Source organism: Cryptotermes secundus, unplaced genomic scaffold (genome assembly GCF_002891405.2).
Source record: "Cryptotermes secundus unplaced genomic scaffold, Csec_1.0 scaffold286, whole genome shotgun sequence".
Classification (NCBI taxonomy): Eukaryota; Metazoa; Arthropoda; class Insecta; order Blattodea; family Kalotermitidae; genus Cryptotermes; species Cryptotermes secundus.
The window spans coordinates 1,871,611-1,889,209 of NW_019736399.1; the positions used below are offsets into that span (position 1 = coordinate 1,871,611).

Genomic DNA, 17,599 nt, shown 5'->3' on the forward strand with positions numbered 1-17,599 from the left:
AAAGATAAGCAGCGACACACACAGAGAGCGCCTACACTGAGTAAGTACAAATAACAGTATAAACATATAAGAATAACATAACAAGACATAACATAAGATAGTAACACAAATATTTGTATATTACAGACAACACATGAACAGCGATAAAAACAAGAAGTGGCCGCTGCAGCACCGTAGATATAGGGCATGTACCCTGAAAAATTTTAATTTGAAAAAGAAAGAGAACAAAGATCTTATAGACATTTTAACTTGAATTAAGGTTTAAAAAGTGCTAATTTAAAAATCAAATCGACGCGTGTAGATTAACAAAGATTTTATACAATTAGAAAGACTGGGATTTTTACATTTTTAACAAGCAGTGTAACAGTTACGTGAGTGATACACACCTGATGATGGCCATTTAGGGCCGAAACATGTAGTGTGGAGGAGGAAAAAGAAGTAGAAACTACAATAAAATTGTTGCACTTAAGACGGTATTTGTCCATATATATTGTGTGAGTGTAACAGGATGCTGAAATATAATATTGTCAGATATATACTTCATAACTACGAAAAGTTTTACTGTTTTGGTACTGGCACCTTCATTGTCATGGCGCCACTGTACCAACTTATCATGCAACTACAAACATTTAGTTCAGTAAATATGACAACCCATTGTTTCTCTCAGAAGTGGCCCTGAGAGGAAATTGTATGTGGAAATCACTGGTATTCTTTTTCATGTTACAGGCGGTGCTTCCTGTACAGAGAGCTTGCCAGTCTCATCAACAAAAGTGTCTGATGGATGTTCAACATTTAGGACATTCCAGCTACTCAACACTCTAACCTAAATTATGACTTCGGTTTCTTCCGACTATGTATTTTTTTTACTCTTCTTCTTTCGTGTATTTCTCATTACTCTATATTTCATATAGAAAGTCGATAGTTCTCCGTAAGTGCCTCAACAGGAATAATGACCTGGGAATTCAGTTTTCCTTACTTTATAGTAATAATATATTTATTTCAAACAATTCTTCATATTTTTAGTACTGTCATGCTGACAGTTTGATGTTTTTAACTGTGTATTAAATATTAATTATGGAAACTTGTCATGCAGGGCAGTAAGTTGAAAGAAAGCCACGATTTTCTTGCACAGAGTGGCATTTTATGTTCATGTCATTGGAAAATTATGATGTGATTAATTTTTAAAACCTTTACAAGATTTATATTAGTTAAAATTTGAAATATTTTGTAATGTCTGATACAGATTTAGTGTAGTAACTGCAGGTTATTGTGGTGAAAAAGAAATACAGCCCATTTGTTACAAAAATAATGACAGAAGGGTTCAGTCTTTAAGATATGAAAAATGAAACTCATTGAAGTTGTGCAGACCATTCATGAGAACATGTTAAAAGAAGTTATTCAGTTTTGTACATTGATTACACAGAAAAATATTTTCCATTTTGAATGTTAAAAATATGCATTTTTTTTCTAATTAAGTTACATTTTTTATTGGAATCATTGTTGAGTATGTGAGGGGTGGGCTATAAAATCCGGCCATTGCACTGCCTCCTTCAATGATCTATTGTGCTTCCCCTTTGGATTAACCCTTTATTAATCCTACACTTCAAATGAAATGTAGGACTTTATTTAAGGGGGTGTCATAGAAGTCATTTGGTTCCATGAAGAATTGACCCAAGTGATGAAATTTTTAGAGTAAGCTATGGGCTCACAGTCACATAGGATATATGTGGCTGATTTGTCTTCTTGTAGGCACCTTTCACAGGTTGGGTCATCTGTCAGTCTCAGTTTGAAAAGGTGTCTTTTTAGGTGGCAGTGTCTGGTAATTAATCCTACCACCCAGCTTAATTGATCTCTGTTTAATTTCAACAGGTCCTTCATTCTTCTGGCAGAGGGTCCTGATATAAATCCCTTTTGTCTGTTTGAGTTCAATTGTGGATTCCCAGTGATTTTTTGTGATTTTTGTGATTTTTGTTAGTCCAGTCCCTAATCGCTTTCTTGGCAACTCCAAATGAGATGCCGCAAGCTGGTTCAGGTCCTGTGAACGCATGTTCAGATCCTGTGCTTGCCAACTGATCTGCCGTTTCATTATCAACACTACCCTCATCACCTAGCACCCATATCAGTTGAACTCTGTTATGTCTGGTCAGTTGTATGAGGGATTGGTGTCAGTCCCAGACAAATTTTTCAAGTGATTTGATGTGTACCAAGTGCTTTAATTGCAGCTTGACTATCTGACAGGATACACATGTTACAATTTTTATAGTTTCTATCTAAATTCTCAACTGCGCATGCCTTAATGTCATACACTTCTGCCTGGAATACTGTGTACTGAATAAGTCCAAAACTATGTTTCTGCCCTGTTCCATCACAATACACCCCAGCTACAATGCCTTTATTTGTCTTGGAACCATCTGTATATCAGATTAGTCCCTCCTTCTATTGGGTTGAAACCCCTCCTTCCACTCACTTCTATCAGGAAATCTGATCATGAAGGGTTTATCATAGACATGTTTTGGTATCATTTTATCAGACCCCTATCTGTAGGATGGGTTCTTTTTTCATGTCCTGAATCATGTATGCATGTAGGTCTCTATTGATCATTGCAATGTAATCTGTAATTTCCTAACTTTGCCTCTGCTTTCATCTGCAGATGCAGTGGGGGGAGTCCTAGTAAGATTTCCATTGCAGCTGTTGGAGCTGTTCTCATTGTTCCCGTAATTCCCAAGCAGGCCGTCCTTTGCAATTTGCTTAGTTCTGCCTGACTTGTTTTGAGTTTAACTCTAGACCACCATATAGTGGCAGCATAGGTAATTATGGGTCTCACTACCACAGTGTATATCCAATATACCACCTTTGGTTTCAGTCCCCAGGTCTTTCCAAATGTGCCTCTCCATGTCTAGAAGGCCTTATATGTCTTGTTAATAGCCTTGTCCAGCTATTTTTTGTCTAATGTTATTCCAAGGTACATGGAATCATTGTTGAATAGGAACCCAATTTTCTTCAATTATGACTTGAATCTGCCCCCCCCTCCCATTGGTCAATGGCAGATTGGATGTTATTATATTGTCACATGTATTAGTGACTATAGATGGGGACTGGATTGGTGAATAGATTTACTGACCACTTACAGTTCATAACTACAAAAATTTATTACCCTATTGCTGATTTCCACACCACAAATTGTTCAACACTGAGTCTTCTCAGTCTATTTCCACTGGCCTTTACTTGGTAACAGCTCTCCACAATGGCTATTCCTCTGCAGTATATTCCCTAGATGTTTCCTGGCAATGAATCTTAGACATGGAGCTTTCATTGCTCACTGGTTAACACTCCACGGATGAACCCTCAACTGCACTGCACTCACTCAACTGAACATGGTTTGGTTGAGTAACATAGCCTCAGAGTGGGCCTACAGAAAACGCCACCTGCGTCACCTCTAGTATTGTTGTGTGAGGTCACCATGCATGCATGAGCTGCAGGAGCTCCATAGCAACGGTATCATGACATCTCCATTATTTCATACAGACTTTACCTAGCAATGGCTGATGTTTACAGAGTCACCTCCCAACAACAAGTCTATACATTACCATATGATATGAGAGGCTACAAATTTTCATTACTTTGTTGCAGTAACTCTAGATGCCAAAATGGTTCTCTCTTTTTAATTTCTTTGTTTTATTCCATGCATTCAATGAATGTATTGAAGGTTCTGCAGCTGACCGCCGACGTACAGATGCCACAACTATCACTCGAGATGAGTTCTTTGTCCCAGGGATACAGGACGTTTCAGATACTAGGAGGCGAATACACTTCAGTGTTTATGAATTATGGAGTCTCCAGAACCAACACTGTGTATTACTGTCTTAAATTGGAATTGCTTACAATGATTGTCAATCTTTACATTAATCCTCCTTCAAGCTAGCCTTTCAGTCATCACTTCCACCATCATCATTACTTTTATTTACACCAATTCGCTCCCAGCTCGCTGGCCATACACACTACTCGCTACCTCCTACTGTCACCCCCTTCTCTGTTCTGCGTCTACATTTCAACTGTCCACCTCCGCTCCCTATAACCGACCGCCTCTTTTCGCAAGTTTCCTAGTGGCCATAAAATAAAAGCAAGAAAAAAAAAAAAACAAGAGACAGCTGTCTATCTTAAAACTTTTCAGGTATCCAAGACACATGAGCAGGGAACTCAAGACTCCTACTGGCCAGTCTCACACAATGTCAACCCATGGATTTATAACCCTAGGAGCAAACTGGTGATGTTAATGACAATAGTGACACACTAAGCCTAAGGAGGACAATGTTGAATTACAACTAGACAGTCCTGGGATGGTATCTCGCCAGAGGAGTATCTTTCAGGATGTGAAAAGAATACATAAATTGGTCATAACCACAATTAAATGATTTTCAGTGAGGGATGTACGGTTACAATTCACATTACCTGTTGTGGTGATGGAATAAAATGAAATTTCACATGCACAATATGATGCTACAATATAGTATTTTTCACCTGTTAAGTTAAATATGGAAAATGTAATGGCCATTCTGTAGATTTCAGAAATTCAGCTGTAATATCAAATGAAATGCTCAACAAGTGAGTAGTATAAAAAATGTTCGTTTTTAACATTGAAGTGGAAAATATATATTTGCTGAACTGAAAATGTACTTGGATGTGTTCTACACAGCTTATATGAATTTCATTCAAATCTGCATAGCCATTTAATTTTACAAATTTTTTAAAATAATTTATTCTGTTACACCATCAGTTTCATTAATTAAATAGGAATATGTGAACATGTTGTGACTAATAGAAAGAAACAGAATTATTCGGGTTGCAAACAAGGGCAGGCTGCAGCTGAGCATCATCAAGAAGCTGTAGAACTATGGATAGAGACTATATGAGGCTTTCTTTGTTGCAGATATTAGTTTCATGTTGCACACCCTCTGCTGCATTGGTTTGAGAATTTCCCCAGTTTCATGATCACCACAAACAGTGTCTATTTTCAGATGTTCACCGCAAAATGTGTAATTTTATTGATATAATTGCAACTAAATAATATTTTTAACAATAAATTTATAAATTCAATTATATTATTTTGAATTGTNATAAAATTAATTTACTTTCAGTCATGTACAGCACTGCATGCAACATTGAGGGCTGGATCCATCTTTCTCAGGATATGGTTCAGTGACAGTGCTGTGGGAAATCAGGAAATAAAGTTTTATGAATGTTATTAAGGTACCGCTGTTCAGAAAAGTTAACATAGAACATATTCACATTCCAGCTTGTTACACTGATATATGCAGTGTTCCTTTATTTCAATTCAAAGGAGCATTTGCTGTTTATTTTCAATAATGAATTGTTTTGAGTAACCAGGTAAGATAAATGTTAAATTTATTAGAGAAAATAAATTATGAAGAAATGTAATTTTTTACTTTAGTGTTTAACTTATTTATCACAGTGCAATTGTACCCAAGCAGGAATGCTTCTGCCTTAATTTGGGATGTGTTTGGTTGAAATCTGATCCAGGATATGATTATCTTGACCAACATTTTTGTGATTTTTTTCAGTCTGTTGAAAACAAATGACAGGATAGTACCACTTCCTTTCCATTTTTCCCAGTTCATTGTTCACTGGCATTTGTTCATTCAGTGTTATATGGTGCGAGTTCAGGAAATGCTGTTGAATAAATTACAAATAAATAATAAAATTATCTTATTATTCCCAGTGTCACAAAGATAATGTACAAAAGTGCATGGACATATCTTGCAAAGAGTCTGAGCTGAAGTCAATCAGAAAATAATAATAAGAATTATTTTTATAGCTAGTGGGGTGGGACTAAGTCCTTTGTACTGTGGCCACTTCTGGCCTATTGTACCAGCCCCAGATGATAGGTGAGGGTGATTGTGGAGCAATTGGTGGAATGAAGATTGGCAGGGGAAACTGAAGTACTCAGAGAAAACCTGCCCCAGCGCTACTTTGTCCACCACAAATACCACTTGACCAGACCCCAGATCGAACCCAGGCCACCGTGATGGGAAGCCAATGACTAACCGCTTAGCTATGGCGCGGCCTGATAATAATAAGAAAGGTTTTTATTATTTGTTCTGTTCCACATCTTTATGTGCAGTGAAGTAAACTGGACAGGTAATAAGTACTACCGCCTGCGGTGTGACTCCGTGTAGTCTGGTAGAAGTTTACCAACAATCCAGCGATATACTTGTACCAGACTACATGGCGTCACAGAGAACCTTGGACCGCTCGGACCCAATATGGTGTCGAACGACAACTTGATCTGAAGTCACGATCGTCACAATGAAGTATCTCTGAAACAGACTTTCTTTCAAGTTTCATCCCCTTTGGCTTTCTTAAACACAAGTATTCTATGTATGTTATAGTTCACAAGGTCAAGTGCATATCATTAAGGATTGATGTAAATGAAATGTTCATACTTTACAGGCACTGGTGAGAAATTTTCTCCTGATAAATAATTTTGCAACCTAATCTCTTGTACTGCAGAGGTTCTTACTCTGTTGAGTTCTTTTCCTTGGAACAGATTTTAATGTCACTTCACTCATATCCCTTCCAGTGGATATGAGTAGTGATATTAAACTCAGTTCCAAAAAAAATAACAACGGCATAAGAGCCTCTGCAGTAGATGATATCATCATCATCATCATCATCATCAGTAATCTGTCAAGACGACAGGTCCACAGTCTCTTTCAAAACAATTCCTCCACTTAATGCGATCTAGAGCTTTCTCCTTCAAATGACAGTATCCTCTTCTGTCCCCAAGGTCATCCAGCATCTTCTTACGTCTTCTTCCTCGTCTTCTTGTCACTTCTATCCGCCCATCTATCTTTCCTTCGATAGCTTCTTTTAGAAGGCAGTTTCTGCGTAAAACATGACCAATCCAATTAGCCTTCCGTTTTCTTATTTCATGTAGGATATTCCTCTGCTCACTGACTCTAATTAACACTTCTTCATTTCTCACATAATCGGTCCAACTGATCTTCTCCATTCTTCTCCAACACCACATTTCGAAACTTTCCAGATGTTTCTGATCTACTGCCCTAAGTGTCCATGTTTCAGCCCCATACAGAGCTATGCTCCAAATGTAGCATTTCACTAGTTTCTTCCTCAAATTTAAGTCCAATTTGCTGGTAAAAAGATTCTTCTTCTTGCTAAATGCAGCTTTTGCCATGGCAATCCTGGATTTAATTTCACAAGTACACCTTCCATCATCTGTTAACAAGCTACCCAAATATTTAAAACATTTCACATTCTCCACTTGTTTTTGGTCTATCTTTATTGTGACTGGGGTTGGTTGTCTCGAAATTTTCATTACTTTTGTTTTCTCCACATTCATTTCCATGCCATAGCACCTTCCAATTTCAATTAGTCTATCAATCATGCCCTGTAGCACAGTTTCTTCCTTAGCCATTAACACAAGGTCATCTGCATATTTCACAGTTTGAATAATTTGCCCTCCTACTTTGAAGTCACCGAGCCCATCCAGAGCTTCCTTGGTAAGGCATTCGCTGTACAAGTTGAACAGAATTGGTGATAAACAGCATCCTTGTCGAACTCCTCTTCCAATCTGCACACTTCCTGTCTCCCCCCTGTCCAGTCGTACTCTAACTTTCTGATCCATGTACAATTTGCTAATCAATCTTCTTTCATGCCAATCGATACCTGTTTCTTTCAGGATCTGCATTAATTTGGTCCAGTTTACCCGGTCAAATGCCTTCTGCCAGTCTATGAAGCAAACACACAGTTCTTCATCTATCTCCAAAGTTCGTTCCGCTATAATTCTCATCATCCCAATTGCATCCCTGGTTCCTTTTCCTCTTCTAAATCCAAACTGATCTTCTCCAAGTACATCCTCTATTTTCCTTTCAATTCTTCTTTTAAGTATCTTTGCTATTATCTTTGCTGTATGTGCAATAAGGCTTATTGTGCGATGGTCGCTGCATTTTGTAGCTTTTGTCTTTTTCTTTAAGGCAATCATTGTAACTTCTGTAAAGTCCTTGGGCCACTCTCCACTTTCATATATGGTGTTCATTAGTTTTGTCAGTGTTTTCAAACCACCTTCTCCCAGTAACTTGAGCACATCTCCAGGTACATCATCATCTCCTGTAGCCTTTCCCTTCCTCATTTCCTTGATAGCTTTTTCCACCTCACTTTGTAAAATATATGGTCCTTTCTCGTCTGTATCTACTTCTTCTTCCGGTTCAACTTCTAAGGTTTCTGGCCGATTAGGTCGATCATAGAGTTCTGTAATATAATTTTCCCAAATTTTCAGCACTTGCCTCTGATCTAATATTCTATTCCCCTGGGAGTCTTCGATGCCAATATTTTGAATCCCATGATTCTCTTTCCAGCCTAGTTTTTGTCTTCATGTACATCAAATCATAACGTCCTGTTCTTTGAAATTCTATAATCTCATTACATATCTTCTCAAGATATTCCTTTTTGGCCCTGTCCGTGGCTCTTTTCAATTCATTCCTCAGTCTCCTGTATTTCCTCTTGCCTTATTAATTGTTGATATTCTTCCATCTCCTGTGTAACCTATGGTTTTCTTGCTATCTTCTCAACTTTACCAACCAAATCACAGATGATATCAGGATGCAAAATTATTTATTGTTATTCTTGTGAACTTTGGGTTCCTTGGCGAGGGGAGTGAGGCGAACCAGTAGGCAGAAGTAGGTACTATGACAGCTTACCTTCTTGTCGATCAAACTCTCGGAGCTGGCAACCAGTTTGTATATAGTTATCAGAGGTAAATAAAGATGGTAATGGTAATGCTTTCGTGACCTCACGACCGACTATTTGTGTTGGAGTTGGAAGTGTACGAAAGCAGACAAAATAGTCTGGTGAATAAAGTGTGTGAAGACATTTTCATTTTAAATTACAGTCATGCTAAAGCGTGGTAAAGTGAACAGGATATGGGACTCTGAAGGATGGGAAGGAAAGTACAGTGGTAAGTTAAGCTGTATACACGAAATGCAGCCATTATTGAGCCACGTACGCACCAGACGTATTTGTATTTACAATGGGTTTTCCTCTTACCTCAGGAGAGTGTAGGTAATTCAATCTGTAGACATTGGTAATGCAATAACACCAAAGAAGCACAAAACATAGCCGATGCCTTTCAGAACTACTTTCTCTCTGTAGCTGATAAAATAAAATCCATCATCAATAGTAAAGACCACTGTGATAATGAATGTATGGATTACCTATTTAGAGTCTTTAAGAATCCCTTTCCAAATTTAATTTTTGACCGTACATCGACTAAGGAGATTGCTAAAATCATTAAAGCCCTAAAACCTAAAAACTCATCTGGGTATGATGAAATTTCTCCCAAAATTTTAAAAATAAGTTCTCCTTTTATTGCTGCCCCACTCAATCATATCTGCAATAGAACAATTTTATCAGGTAATTTTCCTTCGCGAATGAAATATTCTATAATAATACCGCTATTCAAAAAGGGCGTCAAAAAAAGATATTAAGAATTATAGACCTGTTTCACCATTAGCAACCTTTTCTAAAATATTTGAGGAAGTTATTCATGCAAGAATCTTAGAACATGCAATTAACAATAATATATTATCTACAGAACAGTTTGGGTTTGTAATCAAGTCCTCTACACAAAAACCAACATTCATCTTAGTAAATGACATTCTGCAGGCATTAAATAATAAGTCATTTTTCGGGGGTATTTTTTGTGATTTAGAAAAGGCTTTCGATTGTATCAACCACGACATACTATTGAAGAAATTGGAATTTTATGGAATTGTAGGCAGTGCTAATACACTAATGAAATTCTTAGGTATTACTATTGATGATTCCCTGTCCTGGGAAAACCATATTCATGGTCTCAAGGTAAAATTATGTAAAGCCTCCTATACAATTATGACACTTAGACCCTTTGTATCACTTGAATCCTTGAGGATGATTTACTTTGCTTACTTTCACAGCATTATGACGTATGGGTTAATTTTCTGGGGCACCTCTTCTTATAGTGACAGTATATTTAGACTGCAAAAAAGGTTAATAAGAATTATCACTAATTCCAGAAAAAAAGACTTGTGTAGAGAACTGTTTAAGTATATGGACATATTACCATTATATTCCCAATTCATATTTTCATTATTAACTTTTGTATCAGATAATAGAGAGTTATTTAAAACTAACACAGATTTGCATAGTATAAATACCAGAAGCAAAAATAATTTTCATTTCCCACAACCAAGAATGTCTATCAAAAAGATGTTTATTACATGGGCATTAAGACTTTTAATCAGCTTCCATCCCATTTGAAAGGCATCATAGACAAGAAGAAACTGTTTAAATCTTCATTAAAAAGGTACTTACTAGAAAATTCCTTTTACTCATTGCAGGAGTTTCTTAACAGTAAATAAAATGGGTTATTCTATTCCCTTTGGTATTTGTGATATTATATACTTATCACAGTCATTGTGAGTAATTCCATTTTGCCTCTTCTTACTTTTATTTTAAATTTTAGGTTTTTATTAAACTGATTAGAAAGGACCGGTAATCAATGTTACAGAATGTAAAATGTTTTGTAGGGCTCTTACTTAATATACTTTTATGCTAATCGTATACATTAGTATTTAGTGACTGATTTATTTTCCAGTTCACAATGTAATATGTTGAGTTGTTTTGATTTCTAATTGTATGACTGACGCTTTAATATTCAAAACAGGTGTTGTTTATTGTTTATTATTTATTGTTATTAAATAACTCCACAAATCCTGTACAGGGGCTTTAGCACCCATAGGATATAGAGCTAGTCAAACTTATACAATCTCATACAAAACATAAAAAGATACATGGTGTAACATTAAATCAAGCCATATCACAACAACATAGATTCATACACTGTTAGAAATACAACCTTTTACTTCTTACTACTCCAAGTTCATTCGTCACAATCATTAAACATTAATCATAAAACAACATCACATAATACTAAGTGATAAACATAATTAAAAAATATAACATACAGTTAATCCCATTTACATCCAATCAGTATTTACAAATTATTTTGATTAAAATACTCCTCTAATCAATAAAATGACCACGAGCAAAGATATCTCTTTAATGCTGGTTTCAACAATTCAATTTTATATGATAATGATTTTATATTTATAGGAAGATGGTTAAATATCCTCATTCCAATAGCATATGTCCCTTCATTATATATTGTATGTTCTTTGAGTGTTTGGTGTCTTGTATATCTGTGACTGGTTCTATATCAGACTGGTGGCATTTGTAGCCTGTTCTTGATTGATGGAATATTACAATAAACTGAACTGAACTGAACTGAGCCTATACACATAATGTTTTAAGAATTTGCTTGTTATATTTTCATTTTGCCTGTAATCTGGGGCTACACTAAAGCATCTGTTTCATAACCATAAACGATGCATCCCTACTCATGTTTGTGGTGATTGGTGCGTGTAGGGAGTTAGAATGATGTAGAGAATTCTGAAAGAAAAAAATTGCCCTAACAGAAGTTTGGTAAAGTTGTATATGTAGCATAAATTGTTTATTTCGTAGTGGACACTTGTAACCAATTTATTTCATCTATCCAGAAGACATTTACGAGTGAAAACAGTTTCCGCAGCTGCATTTCTGTGACGGTGCTAGTATTTTCTTCTTTAAAATGCCGAAATTCTTGTTCATGTATTTTGAAACTCAACAGTATTCATCGAATCCAGTTTCATCAGGTGGCTCAGTAAGGATTATTTTCTTCTTCATAAATGATAGTGACTTACTAACATCTTCCCAGGTATGATTTTTGTGTAATGTTATCCATGACATTAACTTCATATCATGAAGTGTAAGGATCCATTCTGTAATGTATTTAGTTGTGCCATAAAAGTTGCCGGCATGGAAGTCAAAACTGATGTGATGTTACTTCACCTGCATCTTCCATCTCGATGAGAAGATTTGTTGCTTGGAGACTTGTTGTCAACTGTCACCAACAAGGCATCAGTTATGTATTTCCCTTCTGTTGCTGAAACAGTCCCTTTTTTTCAAGTTCCTGTATGTGAGCATTAAACATCTCAGTTGATTTTATAGAAAAATTAATATGGAAAGGGTTTTTTACTTTAGAGAAGTTCTTCAGAATGGTAGGGAACTTCTCAATTGATAGAAATGTGAAGTAAGAGTTTGGTACACAACGACGGTCCCTGTAACTGCAGGCATAAGAGAAAGCCGTCATGTTGTGGTGTGATGTTCCACATTAGCAAAGCTACAAAAATCCTTCAGTGCTTGAACACGTGCAGTATAAACTTGGGAATACTGATACATCTCGCCGACAGTACTCTCTGTGTCCACCAGTAAACAGTGTGCTGCTGTCTGTTGTCTACAGAGCTCAAAATGCACAAGGCTACCCATCTCCAGTACCTAAACCATCAAGTGCTTCGACTACCAGGAACTGCAGCTAGCCTGCAGAGCTTCTTAGTGACACTCAAAAACAAAAAACGCGTGAGACAGCAAAAAGAATATACCACCACCATAATCACATAATGCAGTGACAACCTGCATAACTGAATTTTAACAAATTATTGGTTGTAATATCTCCTACAAATTTATAAATGATTTTAAATCCTTGTTTTTATGTATGTATATATGTATTTATTGTATGGAAAATTAGAAGACACTTATTCATGTGTAACCTAGGAAAGTTTTAAGGTATTTTAATGGCTGTTATTGCTTTTCTTTTACCTCAGATGAATATGGCATCCTTACAAAGGGCTGTAATATTTGAGATTGAAGTTTTGTTACTATTTTGAAAGTAGAGTTCTTTTGGAGAAAGTTATATTCTATTTCACAATGATTACAAAAATCGTAGGGTGATTAAAACCCATTTGAGGTTTTCTTCATCATTGTATGTTGAAATTTAATGTTTGATAAGACATTATATACATTTGGCATATGGAGTGTCCAAGGCCAATGTAATATCTATATGCATAGTAAATGGTCTCCTCCTTTACAGAGCATGATGACCGTGTCCGTGATGCTCTTCGGGGAATAACTTCTCATCACTACTCAAAAAATTATTCACATACAAGGATGCGAGATGTGTCCATACTTGATGCTGATGTTGTTATGGGTGTGCAAAGCTCAAGCGGAAGTACGCGGTTGTAAGTACGGTCTTTTTTTGCCATGTGAGAGACATAATTGTTTTCTAAGGAGACGTTAAAGATTTATTTCTATTATTTTTAATTTTTGTTCAATGTTCTGAACCGCCTCTATGATCCAGTGGACAGAGTTCGTGGCTACAGATCCAGAGGTCCCGGGTTCGATTCCCGGCGCTACCAGATTTTCTGAGAAGTAGTGGGTCTGGAACGGGGTCCACTCAGCCTGTTGAGGATAACTGATGAGCTATTTCAAGGAAATAGCGGTTCTAGTCTAGAAAACCGAGATTAAAAACTGGGAATTCGTTGCGCTGACCATGTGACACCCTCTCTCTGCAAAAGTTGGCACTAACTTAGCTGACAAGTGGTGGTCGCTCGGTTGGTATAGTTTGCTTGTGGACTACAGGCCACGACGTTTTTTCTTTTGTTTTGTTCTGAGTATGTAGTTTTATGGTGATAATCAGTTTTTAGCTGTGTCTTAGAACCCCTTAGTGTCTTTTGGTGGCAGTGAAATCATGGTTTTATGAACTGTTGATTTTTGTAGAAAATCGCAGCTCTAGAGTATTCTCCTATGTCTGAAAACCTCATTCCCATTACAGTAACTGTGATTCGAACAAAGGGTATGGTCTTGGAGGTTATAATGTCATGATTCTTTAAATGCTGTGTTTCAAACATTTAAAGGCTTCTAAGAATTCAGGCTATTGGCTAGTAAACTTGAAGTCTAAATGCTATCCCTTAAGTTAAAGAATATCATTAGTATTCATGAATTGAATTTTCTTTCATGCACAATTGATGAACATTTTGGCATGAAAATAATTTGATAATCCATTTAGGACTGGTCATGTAAGGAATGCTAATGTGGGATAATTCTTCATCATGACAGAAATCAGCGTTGCCAAGGAAGGTGCATAAGGTATTAATGAAGTCCACATTTCCACCTTAAACTGTAACAGAATAAGACTTTTAGATATATCATCCCTGATTTTAAAAACTAATAGAAATTGCACCATCATAAATTTTTCAGCAACCCATATGTCAGAAGGGGTCGGAATAAGGAAGGAGCAGGCTTTGGTGGTGGTATGACTGCAGGTGGCAGGGGTTCAGCCAGCAGGAGGAGATCAGGTCGTCGCAGTATACCCTTGTCCACCCATTTCAGCTCAAAAAAATTTTCAGAGAGCTCAACTTCCTGGTATAAAGTAACGGTAAGTCATACATTGTTGTATTTGTAATATGCAGTTATGATGTTGTAAACATACTATTTACGTTGTGCGTTGAAGTTCTAAGGTCTCCGATTTTTTTTCTCACACAATAATCATACAAAAAATTTGAAACTTCTGTCACTTTTCAACGTGATCTCCCTGCAGCTGTACACATTTTTCACAACATCAACGCCATGATTCCGTGGCCACTGCAAACGCTTCTGTAGGAGTCTGTTTTGACCACTGGAAAATCGCTGATGCAATAGCAGTACGACCGGTGAACGTGCAATCACGGAGAGTGTCTTTCATCTTGGGAAAAGCCAAAAATTGCTAGGAGCCAGGTCAGGTGAGTAGAGAGCATGAGAAACCACTTCAAGGTTGTTTTCACGAAGAAACTGCCGCGTCGCATATGTGCGATGCGCTGGTGCATTGTCCTGGTGAAAGAGCACACGTGCAGCCTTTTACGGCCGTTTTTCTCGCAGTGCTGGAAGGAGCTTGTTCTTCAAAACATCTTAGTAGGATGCACCTGTCACCGTAGTGCCCTTTGGAACGCAGTGAGTAAGGATTATGCCGTCGCTGTCCCAAAACATGGCCACCATCATTTTTTCCACACTGGCACTTACCCGGTATTATTTTTGGTGGTGGTGAGTCTGTGTGCTTCCATTGAACTGACTGGCGCTTTGTTTCAGTATTGAAAAACGGCATCCATGTCTCATCCATTGTCACAATTTATGAAAAGAAAGTCCCATTCATGCGTTCATCACGGGTCAACATCGCCTGGCAAATTGCCATGCGCGCAGCCTTGTGGTCATCCGCCAGCATTCGTGGCACCCACCTGGAGGACACTTTCTGCATTCACAGGTCTTCATGCAACATTGTGTGCACAGATCCCATGGAAATGCCAACTTTGGAGGCGATCCTCCAAACAACATTCTCAACTTGCTCGGCCATGTTGTCAGACCGGCTGGTGTGAGGCCAAGATTGTTTTGGTTTGTTGTCACACAACGTTCGGCTTTCTTCGAACTGTTGCACACACAAACGCACATTTTTCACATTCATGACACCATCACCACATGTCTCACTCAACTGGCAATGAATTTCAATGGGTGTAGCACCACGCAAGTGGAGAAAACGAATGATTACTCGCTGTTCTTGCAACGAAAACGTCGCCATTTTAGGTATCAAAAACACTCCTCACTCTCACCGCCACCACTAGAGTTCTGCGTGCCGTACAGTGCTGCCATCTCTGTCACGCATTCAGAAAGAGTGCACACGTATTTTAAACTAAACTGCATGTGTCTATCTGCTCCCAGTCCTGAGAAAAAAAAATTGGAGACCTTAGAACTTGAACGCCCCTCGTATAATGGAGATATTAAACTCTGTTAGTTTTTCTAGCACATTTTGATTAATATATTGGATATGCTTGCTTTCAGATTCCTTATGGTGGCAGATATACTAAAGAGTACATACTGAAGACATTACTGGCACATATTGCACCAACAGCGTTCATTCCGCTCAAAGTAAGTTCTCTGTCATTTGCTCAATATGTTACTGCTAATAAGTTTTTATCAGGATTGTCAGTTTACACGGGAACTGGGATAGCACAGTCATTATGGTGAATAGGCTATGGACTGGGTTCCATTCTTAGTAGGGGCAAGAGATTCTTCTCTTCTGTATAGCATCCAGACTAGCTCTGGGGCCCAAACAGCCTCCCATACAAAGAATATGAGGAGCTGTTTCCTTAGAGTAAATCGGCAGGAGCTTGAAGCTGACCATTCATCTGCATCTGGTACTGAAGCTAAGAATGGTGGAACTACAGCTCCCCCGTACATATTCATTGCATGGTGCTTAATTAATTAACTCCAGGGATGACTTTATATTTTACCTTATTAACAGATTGTAGTGAAATCCCTACTTAATGAACCTCTTGGGGAGTGGCTTTTGTTATACAAAATAAAGATTTATGCAAAATTTCATCAAGAAACTGTTCATCTCATAAGGCTCACTGTATACAGTTATATAAGCAGTTCAGGGAACTGTTTCTACAGAAATGAGTGCAGATATGTAAATCAGTCAGTTGAAATTCATTCCTAAAATAATTAACAACATATGAGGTAAATTCTGAATCATGCTCTGCTGAGAATCAAGCCACCATTCTGCAACAAGGCCATGCCATAGCTCGAGTGGTTAGTCACTGGCTTCCCACTGTGGCGGCCCGGGTTCAATCCCGGGTCTGGTCTCAACTGACTATATAAAAACAATAAAAAATATTTATAAAATATGAAATTCTCATTTTGGGTGTCAGTAACAGATACTGAATTATGTACAGTATCTAATGTAGGTAAAGTTTTTTGCAGTATTGTACAATTATAACTTGTATGACTTCTGTTACCATTTTCACTTGTTATAATTTTAATCCAAGATAGGTTTTCTGTTATGGGGTGAGTGACATTATTGTGGGTTTCTACATTTTTCAAAATAGGTTTCTAGCGTTGTAACTGATTAAATACCAAACATTGCTTACATTCTTGGAATTTTAGGTTGCAGAGGTAGTAATGACTTCAGATGGATTACTTGTGTGTGATTTTTGTGATGACAGTATTTGGGTTATGTAATGTTGAATAGTATGATGATTGATGAATAATGCATTGGAAATTATTTGGGATGAAGCAGTTGTCTTGGAATTGAGATACTTTCCTGGAAATTTGCTGGAGGGACAGAGGAAAACTGAGAAATCTCAGGATAGTGATGTAGGATCTGATTTGTTATGGGCACTTCTCTTTTGCAGTATGAAGTTCGTGGAATAGATTCCTCTTTTTTTGTTGATGATTCAGAGGCCGCAGAAAGGTTGGACAATGCTGACAGGAAGATCACCACAATAAAAGGATTTAGGGTATGTTGTGGGGACAGATGTGTGAATATCTCAGTATTGGGGATCAAATGAATGCATATTTTTCTGTACATGTTTGAATTTTGTGCTGATCATCAAAACTGTCATTTTGTTATTCACTTACACATGTTAAAGATTTCATTTATACATGATACCAATTGTAAGGGATGTGTCTTGTAGAATTCTACAGATACTGTTCTTTGATTTCCTGAATGTGGGATAAAGTATCCCTATTTCTTAAGTATGGTGACAAATGCTCTCTTTCTTATTCAAGTTTATTTTGGCTCTAAATTCTGCCCATCTGCCATGCAAATTGTTGGTCTCCGAGT

At 37.3% G+C, this 17,599-nt stretch overlaps 2 protein-coding genes across 3 annotated transcripts in view; both read left to right on the forward strand.

Annotated features, from left to right (window-relative positions):
* Window positions 1-3,093, forward strand: part of LOC111869850 (protein SERAC1) — a 59,188-nt gene extending 56,095 nt beyond the window's left edge. For both annotated transcript variants that reach the window (XM_023861681.2, XM_023861682.2), the window contains one exon: window positions 727-3,093. In XM_023861681.2, coding sequence (XP_023717449.1) covers window positions 727-778 — 52 coding nt within the window. In that variant the 3' untranslated portion in view covers window positions 779-3,093. The remainder of the gene's footprint in view (window positions 1-726) is intronic.
* A 5,745-nt stretch (window positions 3,094-8,838) lies between these two features.
* The window catches only part of LOC111869845 (nuclear RNA export factor 1), a 29,729-nt gene continuing 20,968 nt past the window's right edge, over window positions 8,839-17,599 (forward strand). The window contains exons 1-5 of the mRNA XM_023861671.2: window positions 8,839-8,992; window positions 13,040-13,187; window positions 14,206-14,383; window positions 15,814-15,900; window positions 17,169-17,273. Of these exons, the coding sequence (XP_023717439.1) occupies window positions 8,929-8,992; window positions 13,040-13,187; window positions 14,206-14,383; window positions 15,814-15,900; window positions 17,169-17,273 (582 nt within the window). The 5' untranslated portion in view covers window positions 8,839-8,928. The remainder of the gene's footprint in view (window positions 8,993-13,039; window positions 13,188-14,205; window positions 14,384-15,813; window positions 15,901-17,168; window positions 17,274-17,599) is intronic.